The sequence below is a fragment of the Elephantulus edwardii genome, unplaced genomic scaffold, assembly GCF_000299155.1.
Source record: "Elephantulus edwardii isolate Elephantulus edwardi_28Jun2011 unplaced genomic scaffold, EleEdw1.0 scaffold00049, whole genome shotgun sequence".
NCBI lineage: Eukaryota > Metazoa > Chordata > Mammalia > Macroscelidea > Macroscelididae > Elephantulus > Elephantulus edwardii.
In genome coordinates, this window is record NW_006399799.1 from 16,069,878 (window position 1) to 16,086,710 (window position 16,833).

The following is a 16,833-nucleotide window of genomic DNA, read 5'->3' on the forward strand; positions in this document are numbered from 1 at the left end:
ACAATGAATGAGTGGAAGCCCAAAATCTCTGTAAATGTTTATGAAAATTAATAAAATATAATTATAGAAAAAGAAGAAAAAAGTGGACTTTCAGCAAAAAGAGAAAGAACTTCAGCAAGATGGATGACATAGTGACTGTCCAATGGTCTAAAGCACTGGAGATAATTAGAATGCTTCAGCAAAGGACAAGGTTTCAATCTGTTGTTCGTAAAGTCACTGTGTTGGCATCACAGCAACTAACAAAACAGCAGTCCTAGAAAATAAAGACAGTTTCCCTTTGACAATTAAAAGAAAAAAATGTTGGCTATATTCTTTTCACAAAGTAGAGGGTCAGTGAAAGAGAGGAAGAACCTCAAGGGGATGGACTGACATAGCAACTGTAATAACGGGCGTAAGCATGGCGGACAGGATGAAGATATACAGGAAAGGGCAAGGTTTCACCTGCTGTTCATAGGGCCATCATGAGTAGTGGTCAACTTGAGGGCACTGAGCAGTTACAATAACAACAGTCTTTAAAAATTATTACTTAAGGGGTGGGCAGGGAAAGAAGTGCAACAGTGAATGACTGGAAACCCTAAGTCTATGTAAACTTTCATTTAAAGTAATAAAAAAAAATGTAAAAAAAATATTACTTAAGCAATTGTAAGGAAAAGGTCACCATTACTCTTGTGTATTTCTAATGGCATCTGTCTGTACTGGAGTCACTTTTTTACTGAGACTCCAGCTAGACAGTGGGAGGAATTGGTATTTAATGACAGTACCTGCTTTCTAACAATAAGGAGGTACAAAGTACCCTGGGATTTCAAAAGAAGAGATCCCAGTCATCTGAGAGATGGAAGGAAGCTGTACCTCAGATGATTTCATGGGCAGAGGTGCTGGGCTGTGCAGCCAGCGGAGAGAAAACACGAATGATAACTAGTGCATAGAAGGTAGATTGAGGAACAAGGAGCGGTCCAGTTGGCACAAAAGGAGGGTGTAAAGAGGGGAGAAATAGAATATGTGGTTGAAGAGGTAGACAGAAAAGGATGGAAGAATGGTTCAGCAACAATAAGTGGGAAGGGGTGGTTAACTGCACAAGGAGAGACACACAGACAGGCGGGACTGGCCTGAAGCAGGTCTGCTACAGTAGAAAAGACCAAGTGCTGGGGGGAGAGGTGAGAAACAGAGCAAAGACATAATTGGTAAGGAAGCTCTGGTGGCCTAGTGGCAAGAAGCTGCACTGCAATCTCAGAGGTACACCGTTCAAATCCACCAGATGCTCTGCCGGGGAAGGAGGGGCAATCTCCTCCTGTACCAGTCAGATCCAATTTGATGGTACACACATAAAAAATAATAAAATTTTTTAAAAAATTAAAAAACCCCAAACAAACCAAAAACAGAGCAAAGACATAATTGGTGAGTTTTCTCAAGGGATTGAAGGGGACAGGCAAGAGAAGGAGCCAAAAAGACCTGACTTTGACTTTCACCACATGAGTGGGAACAGGATGTACATAAAGTTAATCATTATGGGATTGGTCAGTTTTTTTTTCATCCTACCAAGTTAAATGGAATAGATTTAGCAGCAAAGATGAGACTCTTTCTACCAACAAGGAAGAGGAAGCAGTGCGTGTCCTTTAGGGCCAGCAAGTCCTGTGCCTACCAGCCCAGGATAAACACAAAAGTAGTAGTCTCAGCAGAGAACCAGAGATCAACATGAGAAAGAGTCGAGTTGGGACTGCAGACTCATGGAGACAGAGCCAGAGGCCTTCACTCAAATTTGCTGGAGGACTAAGGGAAGACAACATAATTGACCTAAGTTGTGATGTTGAAGGTAAAAGGTCCTATGAACACACTTGAAAGTTGTCTGGACTGAAGAACTGTACACTTGAGGAGATGCCCGAAATGAGGAATTGTATTTATCCTCTTGTCAACTTTATTTATAACTGGTTTGTTGTAGTTGCTGATTGACATCGAGTCGAGCATGACTCATAGTGACCCTATGAACAAAAGGTCTGAAGCCTTTCTAAAACTATTGTCATTTATCAAAGTTCATAGAGTTTATAGAGATGTTGTTTAGGCAGTGGATGCAACTCCTGCTTACAAATAACTGGTTTACTTCCCTAATAAGCCCCCAAACCAGGAGAATGGCTCTGTGAGATCTGTGTGGTCACAGTAACCGATTTCAGAATGAGTAGAGCAATAAGACTAGTGTTGGAATTAGAAGAAGTAGGTGCCAGAGTGTGGGAGACCATGTCTGACTTTATAGGAATTTATTTTGTATTGTGGATGGAGTTGATGGGGACAGTTCCCTTTTGTGAAGTTAGTAGAGGTCAGACTTCACCAGCTCTATGCTGCCTACTCTCATTTGACAGTAATCAAAATAAAAATCGGAAGTTTGAAGAGAATAGATTGGAAGAGGAGAAAGAGGATAGGCTTCAGATACACCCTATAAATACTTCCTGAAGTGAACTAAGCTAGTGCTATGGGTAGGAGTCTTATATTTCTTAGCCAAAAATTAATTCTTGGTGCTCTTTAGGAATTATCACTTACGAGGGCACTAGCTCATGCAGAATCCCTCAAATGCCTTCTCACCTTCCCGAACCAGCATGCTCATATCTACCGACTCCTTAGTCTTCTCCTCCACAAGTGTCTCGATCTCCTTCATTAGGTTTCCGATTTCCTGGGAGATACGCGCAGCTGTTTCCCGTTCTGACCTGTGAGCAAAGCCCTATGATGACTCTAATCCAGAGGAGGCCGTGGGCTCCTGCCCCAACTTCCCAGCCTGGGACCGCCCTCCCTCCAGGAGGGCACATCTGTCTGGGCTCAGTGCCTCATCAGACCGATCCAATCATGCAGTTTCTTCAAGGTCCTCACTTCTGTTTCTCTTGCAATCTCTTGGGAATCACCTCCTCTGGAGTCCATGAATCCTAAAAGCAAGTCAGGGAAAAAGAAATCTAAACTGGGGTCTAGTGAAGAAATCAGGGGAGTTCTGGTGGCCCAGCGGTAAGAAGCTGTGCTGCAATCCCAAAGGCATGTGGTTCAAATCCACCAGTTTCTCTCTGGGAGAAGAATGGTCAGTTTCCTCCTGTAGAATTACTGCCTCTGAAAATCTGCTGAAGGGTCAGCTGTGGGTTGGTTCTGACTTGACAGCACACAAAAACAACAGTGGAGAAACTAAATTTATCATATTGACTTCTTTCAAGAGATAATGGAGGAGGTTTCTGACTGTAACATTTGCAGCTGCCAGAGTTCTCTTATTATTTTTCTGCTTTTCACCTCGGATGTCACAGATGTTACGTTTTTGCTCAGTCCTCTAGCACTTTTCTCCAGTCACACAGACACCCAGGTGGGCCCACTCACCCACCTCGTCTCCCCTCTCCCTCCCCCCTGCTAGCTCCCTTGGCTCACCGGATCCACAAAGGGAATTCCAAAAACATCATGAGCAAAGAAGAGCAGTTGTTTCTCCACCAGGCTTTGCTCTCGGTACTCCTGGGCATTCTGAAGAGACACAGAGGGGGCAATCTCCTAGTCCCAGCCCTCTGCTAACCTTTGGGGCAGCCTTCCTCAGCTCTCTCCACTGCATGACCAGGGGGTCCCACTAATCACTATTAATCCTGGTCCCTGGTTGGGGACAAAAGTTACAATCTTATGTTCAAGGGTTTCACTGGTTCTCACCCAGCACATGCAGTAGCTCTGAAGGTGCAATCCCAGGCTCCCCATGAAGGGTCAAACAAAGCCCTTTAATTTCTCAGGCAGATGACATTATGATTCTTAACTACACAAATGCAATGCAAAGAAGAAACCCTTCTTGACCTCTATAGGGGAATATATGATTTGCTCATGATTTAAGAAGGGTCCTAGGTGTTAGACAACTAATGCAGTATTCATTTAATCTTCACAACCACCTTTTTGAGGTATCTACTATTGACTTCATTTTTCAGATGAAGGAATCAAGGACTAGAAGGGAAATGCAACTTGCTAAAGGTGATGTTACAGAAGTGGTAAAGCAAGGACCCAGATTCAGAGCCAAGTCTTACCAAGCCCCTGTTCTTTCTGCTGTGTCCTCCCCTCGGGCCCTTCTGGGGACCAGCTCATTCTGATGCTCTGGCCCTTCCCACATGTGCTCACTGGCAGGGCTTACCCGGGGCAGGGAGACTGACACTTTCTGGGTTATACTTTTCCTGAGGTGCCATGCCCATCAAGTGCCTTTCACACTGAGCCCTGCTAGACTCCAAGCAGCAAAAGAAGAAAGAGAAAAAGACACAGTTAATAGAAATAACAGACAAGGATAGTTCAAGTAGGAGAATGTTAAAAAGGTCAGTAAGTCCTATCCTATATGCTTTATTTTGTTCAAGAGGAAGATGCCAATTTTCTCCTAAACCAATTAAATGACTGACTTCCTTCTCTAAGGGCTAGACACTAACTTACGCATGTCATCTGGTTTCACATTCTCAACAGCTTGGTGAGGTTTCTAGGAAGAACATGTTACTTTTCTCGTTTAGTCTGTTAACAAGTACATAGTATCAGGAACTGTGCCAGGAACTGGGACAAAGCAGAGAAACAAAGGATTCTGATTGCGCTGACTGGCTATAATCTAGGCAGAAAGCTATTTAGCTCTTTAAGCCTTAATGTCCTCAACTCTAAAGTGGGGAGAACAGGGCTGCCTCCCAGGCAGCTGTGATGGGTGAATGAGTGCTGGTTATAAGCCACCTAGCACAGCACCTGGGTCAAGAAAAGTGCTCGAGAAGTATTAGTCACCTCCTTCCAGAGGGGAATTCTGGTTAAAAATGTTAGATCGACCACATGGGGTTATCTTTCCTTTCTGTCTCAGACTTATAATGTCCATAAAAAAGGGAGAGAGAATATATTAACCAACCTCCACAAAGACATTGGAATACAATCTGGTTTATATAGATGTCATCATCTAGTGGCCAAAGTAGATAAGAGACAGAAGATCCTTTCTGTTGCAGGTTCCCAGAACTTCAGAGCTGGAAAGGAAAGACTTTGTTTTCGGAGAGAGTGTTGATCCCACCTTGTTAATTGTCATTAGAATCAGATGAAAGATTTTTTTAGAAAGATTTTTCTAAGCCATAAAAGGCCATATATGTGTGAGGGGTTGTTGTTATGCTGTTGTTATGTGCCCTCGAGTCGCCTGCGAATCATAGCGACCCTATGTACAACAGCCCTAAACTCCGCACGGTCCTGTGCCAATCGCACCGTCTCTGACACTCCCATCCCAATTATCCCAGTCACTGAATCAATCCACCTCATAGAGGGCCTTCCTCTCCTGCGCTGTCCCTCCACCCTCCCAAGCATGATGTCCCTCTCTAAGGACCGGTCTCTCCTCACAACATGTCCAAAGTAGGTTAGACGGAGCCTCAGAATCCTTGCCTCCAAGGAGCCACCCGGTTTAACCCTTTCCAGGACAAATCTGTTTGTTTTCCTAGCAGTCCATAGTATTCTCAATATTCTCCAGCACCACAGCTCAAAGGCATCAATTCTCCTTCTATCCTCCTTGGTCATTGTCCAACTCTCTGAATCATAACAAGTGATTGGGAAGACCAAAGCCTGTATCAGACGCACCTTAGTCTACAGAGAGACACCATTGCTCTTCAGCACTTTGGAGAGGTCCCTAACAGCAGACTTTCCCATGGTAATGCACCTTTTAATTTCCTGGCTGCTGGTGCCAAGACTGTTGACTATGGAGCCAAGCAAACTAAAGCTGTGTACAATCTCAATCTCTTCACCATCCATCCTGATGCTGCCAATTGGTCCAGTGGTGAGAATCTTTGTCTTCTTGACATTGAGCCTCAATCCATATTGTAGGCTGCAGTCCTTGACACTCTGCAGCAGGCGCTTCAGGTTCTCTTCAGTTTCAGCAAGCAGGGTTGTGTCATCCACATAGCGCAGGTTGTTGATAAATCGTCCACCAAGGTGGTTATTTTTAATAAGGTAGCAAGAGCCTCAATAAAAATATGAACATTGCTGTTGCTCCATTTGCCTACTTCCCTCAGTAAACAGAGGAAATCAGTCACCCTGGGCAGGACTAGCAGGAGGGCAGAGGCCTCCGAGGAAAGCTCTGGTCCTTCCTTCTGTGCTCTATGCTGGCTCTGAAGCTGGGGGCTTGGTGCCTAGACAGATAGGAAGAGGACGGGGGCAAACACCCCTGCATTTTGCCAGTCGTTCCCTCTGCTTCATTCGTCTCCATCACCATGGCTGCTGTCCCATAGCCCTCTTCCGCCTCACGGGGCTGTCCCACTGGTCTCTTGCCTCCAGCACCTTCCTGTTCTGTGCTGTCTGCCATCACACTTTGCCATGCCACAGCTTAAAAGTCCACAAAAGCTCAGCATTGTCAGCCTCGTGGAATAGCACCCAAGCACCTTGGCTGGGCACTCAGGACACATTAGAATTTCACCGTGCCAGGCTTCATCTCCTGTTGCTCCTCAGTATCACAGTCCACCTGGAAAATTGTTTGGGTGTTTTGCACATAAGTGCTTTGTCTGAGAAATCCTTCTTTTGCCTCAGTTGTTTACAGAAAAATTTGAAAACCAATCTTAAGCACAGCTTTCTCTCAAAGTTTCTTTCACTTCTTTCTCAGGTGATGCTTCTCCACACTTTGAATGTAGTGTGCAGAACCTATACAAAGCACATGCCAGTATGCTTTAAATTTTCATTTTTTCCACTCAACTATGTTTCCAAGGATCTAGTCGTCTGCAGCCTGAAGTGTTCCTTGTTGTTATTATGGTTATGTGCCATTGAGTCAATTACGATTCATAGTGACCCTATGAACAATAGTTCTGAATCCTGCCCAATCTTGAGCCAATCTCTCTGTATCTAACACACCTGGCCCCACTGCTATAGTCACTAAGTCAATCCATCTCATTCAGGGTCTTCCTCTCCTGTGCTGACTCTCTATCCTTCCAAGCATGATGTCATTCTCCAAGGACCAGTCCCTCCTGGCAACAATGTCCAAAGTATGTGAGACAACACTTCAACATTCTTGCCTCCAAGGAGCAACCTGGTTTCACCCTCTCCAGGATAGACTTGTTTGTTCTCTTGGAAGTCCGTGGTATGTTCAATACTCTTCTCCAGTATTCCAATGCAAACACATCGATTCTTCTTCTGTCATTCTTAGCAACTGTCCAGCTCTCGGATGCATAGTAAGTAACTGAGAACATTATGACTTGGATCAGATGCACCCTTGTCTCTAGACGGACATCATTGCTCCTTAGCACTCTGGAGAGGTTCCTTACAGCAGATTTTCCCAGTGAAATTCATCTTTCGATTTCCTGACTACTAGTGTTGTGAAGATTGTGGACTTGAGCAAGATCAAATTGTTAATCTCTGTCTCTTCTTCATCTATCATGATGCTGCCAGTAGTGAGAATCTTTGTTTTCTTGATGTTGAGATGTGATCCATATTGAAGACTGCAGTTCTTGATCTTCTGCAGCAAACATTTCAAGTCTTCTTCAGTGTCAGTGAGCAAGGTTGTGTCATCTGCATAACGCAGGTTGTTAAGACTTCCCTCAATCCTGATGCCACATTCTTCTTTATAAAGTCTAGCCTCCTGAATGATCTGTTCACAAATAGATTGAAAAGGTATGGAGAAAGGACACATTTATGATGCGCTCCTTTCTTGATTTTAAACCTGCAGCGTTTCCTTGTTACGTTTGTATGATTACTTCCTGATCTAAGTATAGGTTTCGGGATACATGGGATTAAAAAAAGACATGAAAGTAACACATATATATAGCCAAAAGAAAGTCACAGAATAAGGATGGGCAGTAAAATTTGTTGTAGCTGTTGGTATTACTTGCTATTGAGTCTGCTCTGACTCATGGTTACTCCATAACATTGCTTGGCCCTGTATCACCATCAAGGCCACTGGTATGATCAAGTCCATCTCTGTGGCCACTATGCATTTTGAGTGTCTGCCAGCTTAGACAGTCCATACTCTAGCGCTATGCTCTGTGAAGATCACACTGCTAGCATGTGAAAGAGCCAAGACCAGTGACTTCAAATCCACCTCAATAGTCTTATCTCGAGATTGGATGGTGTAGGGACTGGGCAAAGCATATACATAGCTATCATATTTGCCAAACTTTACTAAGATAAAAACAGAATGCTGTCTGTGCTTTTAATTACAAAAATAATACTAATTTACTATAGGAAATTTAGCAAATATAAATGAGCAAAAATATAAAAATCTCTCAGGAGATAACCACAGTTGGCATTTCATGATTGTTTTTTATGTTGTATAGATTTTCCTTCATGAGCCAGATAGGAAATAATATTTAAAGATGGGAGAGAACCAACCATGACAGAAAGAACAGGAATGGGAAGAAAAATGAGAAAGCAAATAGCAAGAGCAGAATAAAAACTATCATGATATAAGAAACGACAGCTGGTTAAACTGAGGAGCTAAAGAGCTGGAAGATCATGTCTGCAGAGAACACACTTTGGGGGCTGTAATGCTAACTAAGGCTCCTGTGCATCCCCCCCACTGTCCCTTGCTTTCTGAGTGACAAGCTGTGTCAGTGTCCCACCCAACACAGGCAACAATGACTCCCTTCTGCACCTCGCTCTCTGTTCTCTGGTCTGAGGGCAGATAACCTCTGCCCTAGTTAATGCAGGCCTCTCACCTCCCGCGGTTCAATGGATTTGGCTTGATCCTCTCCCAGCATAGCTACGTAGTAGGCTAGATTCTGGTTCATCACCTCATCGTTGGGGAAGAAAAGAAGATATGTCTTGGCACATTCAATAGCCTGTGTATAATTCCCAACTGCAAAGAGAAACAATAAGGGCTTAGAAAAAGTAGTTTAATCTTTGTGTACCAGAAACCACTTAGGGCTCAGCCTCAGCAAAATGTGAAGGCATAATAAGTTGCAATTATGTAATAGTCCTGCTTGGTTTTGCTGGAAGATGTTATATAAATAGCATATATATTTAATTTTAAGCCATTAGATGACTGTAGGGTTGCCTAGTATTAAAAGAGAAGACTTTGACTCCTCTGTATATGATCTACATCTTCAAAAATTCTTGCATCTTTCAAAATCCCAACATCTACGTTCCCAATCATTGGGTCAGGTAGGTATCAAGGTAGGTTCTCTTCAGGAAGAGTATTAAAAAAGTAGATTGCCTTTTAGCAGGATGTTTCTTGTTCATCTCAACTTGACTATGTGGTTATATGCCATTGAGTTGATCTCAGCTCACAGTAAGCTGTAAAGGCCCCATCGGTTTTCCAAGGCTGTTATCTGTATGAGAACAGACTCTCAGGCCTTTTCTCCTGTGGAGCTGGTTGGTTTGAACTAGAGACTTTTCAGTCAGCAGCCAAGTACTACTAGGGATCCTTTAACATAACTTTAAGTGATATGCTGTAGTGCTTAGCATCCAGTAGGAATTCAACGAAAGCCTGCTGATTTGTTGCTTTCTGGGATACTACTGACAGAGCTCCTGGGAGCATCAGTGCTCTACTAGAGAGAAGAGCTGAGAAATATACTGTGAGTAGCAGCACATTTATCTCTGCTATTACCTTTCACTCAAAGACATTTAATATAAATGCTGTAGTATATGCAAGAAAAAAAGTTCCAAGAGTCTTTCTTCTCCAGCTTCCATGCTTAGCATACTAACCAGTGGCTTATAGTAAAATACCAGAGATCAGCTGGCCTCCCACAGTCACAAAGAGAAGCCAGATGTTTTGAAGAAGTACAGTGGCTCTCATCCCTGCCTACCTTGCTTTTAGATCCTTACACAAAGGCATCAAAGAAAGACAGTCTTACTGTTATAGTAGGCAAACTGCAGGTAATTATAATGTGATGGCAGGAAGTCTTCAAAGGGCTTCTCTCGACTGGGGTGGGAGGCAAGCTCAGTGACACAGTTCTGCTTACAGCTGAGGACCTGAATGTAATGATCTGAAAGGAATCAAGTACATCAACCTTCAGGAAGCAAAGTCTAATTGAGATGAGCATGTTTATGCAGAAATAATTCTCGTGCATGTCCAGGTTCAAGAAATGTAGGAATGAGGGTAAAGACGTCACATCTGTATGATCATGACATATGGAGGGGGGTTGGCTGGGCCCTGTGTGGGGCTGCTCACCTGCCATGGCTTGGAAGAGGTCAGCGTTGTACTCGAGGTAGTTGTAGCCGTCGTAGTCGTAGGGCCCCTCGCAGAGTGTGCGGCACTCCTCATGGGCCACAAAGTACTCTTGCAGTGCTGCCTCAAGGTGGGGCACGGCTTCAAGAGGCTGCTCCTCTGAGTAGAGCCGCACCCCCAGCCGAAACTCATGCTACTGGGAGAAAGGAGCGTTCAAACTCATGCCACACAGGGACCCTCTCTCCTTGCCTTTGGCCACCTTCCCTAGGTTCCTAATATGCTGCTGGTCAGGTTCCGGATGGTCAGGGAGGGGGTGCTTCATACGAAGGAGTCCTGGTGACACAATGGTTTAAGCACCAAGTTGCTAACCAAAAGGTCGACAGTTCAAACCCACTATCTGCTATGCAGGAGAGAGAGGAGGCAATCTGCTTCTGTAACGTTTTACAATCTCGGAGACCCTGTGAGGAAGTTCTACTTTGTTCTATAGAGTTGTTATGAGTTGGAATCAACTTGATGGCCCTCATCTCATTGCTGCTGACTCAGAACTGACTTCACAGCTTACCCTCCAGCACGTTTTCAGCTCCCACAAGAGGAGCAGCTGAAGGATTCAAACTGTTGATGTGAACTTTGGGCTGGCAGCACAACTCCCTACTGATTAGGCTACCAGAGCTCCCTGAACTTGATGGCAGTGGGGATCAATATATAGCTACAAAATGATGGCCTTGTACAGTCTTTACATGTTCCTTTTGAAATAAAAACAAAACCAAAAATCCATTTAATTCCCAGTCTAGATGAAAAAGTATATGGGAGGTAAATCTTTTAAGTGCTGGAATGTGGTTTGTGGTGAAACTGGTAATCTTTCTGGCAATAGGGGGTGATTTGAGCTCCTGTAGCAGATTGTAGACTTCAATTTCACTGTCTCTTGGGCAGTTCCCACTGTGGCATCAGTAACTCTTCATTTACCACAGGATCACTGAAAGAAATGCTACGTGTAGTTGTTTAAAGTCCTTCTGTTATTGTTTCTAATATCCCAATTCCTAAACTATTAACATTTAAGAGAACATAAAACTCATTGCCATCAAGTGGGAACCAATGCCTGGCTGACCCTCCAGTGGGATTCTGGGAGGCTGTAAATCACAAAGGAAGAGATTGCCTGTCTTTCTCCTGAGTAGCCATTGGTGGAGTCTAACTGCCAGAGAGGTGTAGCTTTGTGCTACCAGAGCTCCCATAAAAGGTCTAAAACAATGCTGTGGCATCATAAACTGTATCTCATGGAATACAAGCTTTCCTTCAAAGAAGCAGAGTAAGAATGCTTTTCTATGAATGCATGATAGTCCATACTCATGCAGTCATTGAAAAGCATGCTTCCAGAGAAAATGTGAAGACTTAAGACCTAATGCCAAGTTAAAAAAGCATGGTACTAAAAAAAATAAGAAAAAGAAAAGCATGGTACTTACAGAAAGGGCACTGAGCTTTTAGTAAGGACAATGGAAATATTTGAAAACAGATAAATATTTGAAAACAGATAATGGTGATGGTAGAACTATATGATAACAGCGTTAATGTCACTAAATTGTCCGTCTGAAGAATGTTGAAATGGCAAATGTTTTGTTACATATATTTACCATATTTTAAAAAAAGATAAACATTAACAAAATGATACAAAATTAAGTTAAAAATATAAGATACTAAACGTGTTAAAACAAAACAAAAATGGGGTCTAAATAGCAACTAGATTTTTTTTCTTAAGGTGACAGTAAAACCAACAATTACTTTCATTATTTTACTTATTGGAATTATTTTCTAAGGTTGTACAGTGAATATACCTCACATTAGCAAGTGGAAAACAACTCTAAATAAAATGTCACTTTGAAGAAAGAGAGAAGGGAGTGTGATTTTTCACCATATGAGGTTTGGCCTCAAGATCCTTGAAGTCAGCCTCCTTCACCCCAGACATGGTTTGGTAATAGTCTAGGTTCTGCCGCATCTCCATGTGGTCTGGGTTGCCCACAAAGAAGGTGTGTGCTGCTGCTACGGCCTTCTCCAGCTTGTTTATCTAGGAAAGAAGTGCAAGAGCATAATTCTCACATCTGAGATCTGAAGGTCTGCTGGGGATTCAATCAAACAGAAAAAGCCTTGTGTGCAGAGTTGGAACCAACCCTCCAACAGGTTTTCAGAGGTAGTAAATAACATGGAAATTTACTGCCTGTCTTTCTCCCATGGAGCAAGTGGTGGGTTTGAACCATGTGCCTTTGGGCTGGCAGCACCACTAGGTGTCCAAATGTGCAAACCACAGTAAACAGGAAATCTCAGCTTTCCTATGCCTGTCTAGGTACCATAGCTCAGCCTGCCATTCAAACATGTGGCCAGCTCCTGCTAGCCCCAGAAAACATGCCCAGGGTAGGGCCTGTACACTTGAACCCAAGAACACAGTGCCCTAGGAAGATTTTCAGCTATTTCCCAAATCAGGGTTAGGAACACCCTAAATTATAGGAGGTGGTACTTCAGAAACATAAAGCCTCACTCTAAAACAAAGATTAGATTGTATGGGGCATGAATGGAAGACTGCTCAAATAATCAGTCTAGAGACTAATGTGTGCCCAATCCAGGCCATGGTCTTTGCAATTACTTGCTATGCATCAGAGAGCTGGACAATGACCAAGGATTGACAAAAGAATCTATGCCTTTAGTTGTGGTGCTGGAGAAGAGTCTTGAACACACTATGGACTCCCAAGAAAACAAATAGGTCTGTCTTGGAGAGAGTGAAACCAAGTCCCTTCTTGGAAACTAAGATTTCAAAGCTCCGTCTCACATATTTTGGGCACGTGACCAGCGGAGATCAGTCTTTGGAGAAGGATATCATGCTTGGAAGGGTGGAGGGACAGTGCAGGAGAGGAAAACCCCGGGTGAGATGGATTGATACAATGACTGCAGCAATGGGGGTTGTTGTGCAGCTGCTATATATAGGGTCACTATGGGTCACAGGTGATTTGATGTCACATAACAACAACAACAAGGCTCAAATGTGGTGACAGAGAAAAGAAAATCTAAAGCTTTAAGGGTTTAGGAGCAGAGAAGAAAAACTATGCCTAAGAATTTTCCTAGAAAATTCTTTTTTAGAAAATAAAATTAAGTCTTTTTGATTTATTCAGGAAAAGAGTGAATAAAAAACCATAAGTTCCTTACAAATTCAGACATGGAATCTTCTGACTCAAAGATCAGCGTTCATAGGAGATTAAAACAATTGAGTATATTCAGTTAGAGAGAAAAAATGTTAGAGGTTTTAACAATGCCCACAGCATTAGATTCCAGTACTGCAAAATAACATCAGGTTATATACTATTACTACCCTTCACTATCATGTGTTGGAACCAACTCTCAGTTGACTCTCATTGGGTTTCTGAGGCTGTAAACTGCATGGGAGAAAACTACTTATCTTTTTCCACAGAGCATTGGTGATTCTGAACCATCAGAGATATGCCATTGGAGTTATCAGCACCAGATTCCCCCTTATAGAACTCCTAAACAAATCACTGATGATCTAGAGCTTCACCACATGGGCATATTGGCATTAGGAAGACTGGTGACAGATCTAGGTTTTATTATTCTGATATAAAGCTTAGGTCTTTAGACAAGTTATCTAAAGTTTACTCTTGAACCCTTATCTTTTGTATGGAGACAGCACTATCTACCTGATAGGATTGTTGCATGAGTGAACTGAGATTATAAATATCACTTAACACAAGGTGTTGGACTCATATTAAGGATTCAATTTATTTTAGCTGGTCTATTGAATCACTTGTTATGCATCAGAGAGTTGGACAATGACTAGGGAGGATAGAAGAAGAATTGACGCCTTTGAGCTGTGGTGCTGGAGAAGAGTACTGAATGTACCATGGACTGCCAAGAAAAAAAATAGATTCATCCTAGAGAGGGTTAAACCAGGTTGCTCCTTGGAGGCAAGGATTCTGGGGCTTCGCCTGACATACTTTGGACATGTTGTAAGGAGAGACAGGTCTTTGAAGAGGGACATCATGCTGGACAGAGTGGAGGGACAGCGCAGGAGGGGAAGACCCTCTATGAGGTGGATTGATTCAGTGACTGGGGTAATCGGGATGGATGTGTCAGAGGCAGTGAGATTGGCACAGGATAGAGCAGGGTTTAGGGCTGTTGTACATAGGGTCGCTATGAGTCGCAAGCGACTCGACGGCACATAACAACAACAACAACATTGATGCCTTTGAGCTTTGGTGTTGGAGAATAGTATTGAGGGTACCATGGACTGCTAGGAAAACAAACACATTCATCCTGGAAAGGGTCAAACCGGGTTGCTCCTTGGAGGCAAGGCTTCTAGGGCTCCGTCTAACATACTCTGGGATGGGTGTGTCGGAGACGGTGCGATTGGCACAGGACAGAGCAGAGTTTAGGGATGTTGTACATAGGGTCGCTATGAGTCGCAAGCGACTCGATGGCACATAACAACAACAACAACAACATATAGAGAGCCCATAACATCCTTCAAACATATATCTGAACTCAATCTCAAGGGATCATCGTTAAGCCAAACAACACTGAGACCAATAAAAGTTAATAATACTGAAATGCAAAACAAAAGGTACAAAAGTCAAAGGTCTTAATTATCTCTACAAGAACTAGAATGTAGAAGGTATTCAATAAACGCTTGTCACTTTCTAGGAAAATGGCGCCGAAAGTGAAGAAGGAAGCCCCTCCCAAAACTGAAGCCAAAGCAAAGGCATTAAAGGCCAAGAAGGCAGTCCTGAAGGGTATCCACAGCCACAAAAAAAGAAGATCCGCACGTCATCCATCTTTCGGAGGCCTAAGACGCTGAGACTCCGAAGGCAGCCCAAATACCCCCAGAAGAGCATCCCCAGGAGAAACAAGCTTGACCACTATGCCATCATCAAATTTCCCCTGACCACTGAGTCAGCCATGAAGAAGATATAAGATAACAACACACTTGTGTTCACTGTGGATGTCAAGGCCAACAAGCACCAAATTAAACAAGCTGTAAAGAAGCTCTATGACATTGATGTGGCCAAGGTCAACACTTTGATTAGGCCTGATGGAGAGAAGAAGGCCTATGTTCGACTTGCTCCCAACTATGATGCTTTGGATGTTGCCAACAAAATTGGGATCATCTAAACTGAGTCCAGCAGGCTAATTCTAAATACAAATTTTTCTAAGACAAAAAAAAAACAAAAAAAAAAAACAACCAAAAAACTTGTCAATGAATTCTAGAAAGCTCTGTTAATTACACGTCCAAAGACACAGCCTCATTACTTTGGTCTCAACTAGAGTAAACAGGAGTCATGGAGAGGGATTGGGTCAACTAAATTGAAGGCTAGTGGAGAGTTAGAAATCAGAGATCGCCAAGATACTTTGTCTCTTTCTAGGTTTAACGGAAAGTCCTTTAAATTATAGATATTATAAACATGCAGCACAGCTTGTTCTTTTTTTATGTTTTAAAACGTTAAGTTCTAAAGACCTCGCCTGGAAAGATACACAGTCTCAATACCACTATTGTCACGCAAGGGAGAACGCAAGACCATACGTATATTTGCACTTACTCAGGCATTCTTAAAAATACTAATTTACTTTGGAAACTTGACAGACTAGAGAGGGGTCCCCACACAGGGAGGGGCCAGGCAACCCTCGCTGGCGACGTGGCATCTCCCGTCCTGAAATGAGAGCTGCTAGATTCGGGCAGCAGGAAAAGCCTGGAGGTGGGGGGCTGGAAACGAACCGGAAGGAAGATGTTGTAGGAAGATGTCTGAGCTTCTCACTTGGACACTTGTAAAGAGGTTAGGATGAGAGGCCCAAGCTGCCACTTTAATTTCTCCTGGGAGGCCTCCCACGGAACAAGAAGCCAAGTTTTACTCTGTCCAAGAATTAACTTCAGGTTGAACCACGGAGGTTAGGATTGTCTGCAGGGTAGGTCTCCCTGCAGGTCCCTACTCTCTTTGGGTCCAGGAAGAGGTCAAAGGATGCTTCCCGGCTAGGAGACTACTTTCCCCCTCTACTGACACTTCCCTGGCCCTATGACCTCCCCTGGTCGCCTAAAAACACGCCTTTCCCAGAAAACCCCGACCACCCGGCCCCGGGCAGGGCTGCACCTTGAAATAGGCGACTTGCAGGTAGTTGTAGGGGCTCCTCTTGAGGAATTCAAACTCCAACTCCTCGCTAAGGGAGTGGGCGCCCGGTGGCCCGAGGCAGCGGCGCAGGCAGGCAGCACGGCGCAGAAGGCCCCCGAAGAAGTGCAGATCGTGCAGGGCAGAGGCGCCCGAGGCCTGGCCCGGGCTCGGGGGAGAGGGGGCGTCCAGCTCCCACGGGAAGTCAGTGGCACAGCGGGTGCGGCAGCGCAGACGGAGGGCACGCAGGGCAGCTCGCGAGCGCAGCGCCCGCTCCATGTTCAGGACCACCCCTGCCCAGTCCGCACGAGCATAGGCCGCAGTTCCCTCGGCAAAGAGCAGATCAGGCGTCGCCATGTCCCATGCCGCCTCGGATTCGACCTCGGCCGGAGAGGCAGCGGCGGCGGCAGCCAACAGAGTGGCCAACAACATCAACTTGTGTGCCGCCATCTCTTCTGCAAACCTAACGGGACCGAACTCCACCCGCCACCCGCCTCCAGGGAAGCCCCGCCCTCTAGCAAAGTCCCTCCTCCCGGGGCAACGCCTGTCTTACAGACACGCGAGGTCTGAAGGTTTCGATCAGCATGGAATCCCGCCCACTCGGCTGGAGCC

The 16,833-nt window shown here is 44.2% G+C and overlaps 1 protein-coding gene across 1 annotated transcript in view; it reads right to left on the bottom strand.

The window, feature by feature from the left end:
* LEPRE1 (leucine proline-enriched proteoglycan (leprecan) 1) overlaps positions 1–16,749 on the bottom strand; it is a 34,063-nt gene extending 17,314 nt beyond the window's left edge. The window contains exons 1-8 of the mRNA XM_006886533.1: positions 16,207–16,749; positions 11,976–12,128; positions 10,076–10,265; positions 9,759–9,890; positions 8,622–8,761; positions 3,388–3,477; positions 2,854–2,906; positions 2,572–2,693 (exon numbers count right to left, since the gene is read on the bottom strand). Coding sequence (XP_006886595.1) covers positions 2,572–2,693; positions 2,854–2,906; positions 3,388–3,477; positions 8,622–8,761; positions 9,759–9,890; positions 10,076–10,265; positions 11,976–12,128; positions 16,207–16,671 — 1,345 coding nt within the window. The 5' untranslated portion in view covers positions 16,672–16,749. The remainder of the gene's footprint in view (positions 1–2,571; positions 2,694–2,853; positions 2,907–3,387; positions 3,478–8,621; positions 8,762–9,758; positions 9,891–10,075; positions 10,266–11,975; positions 12,129–16,206) is intronic.
* Between the last annotated feature and the right edge of the window lie 84 nt (positions 16,750–16,833).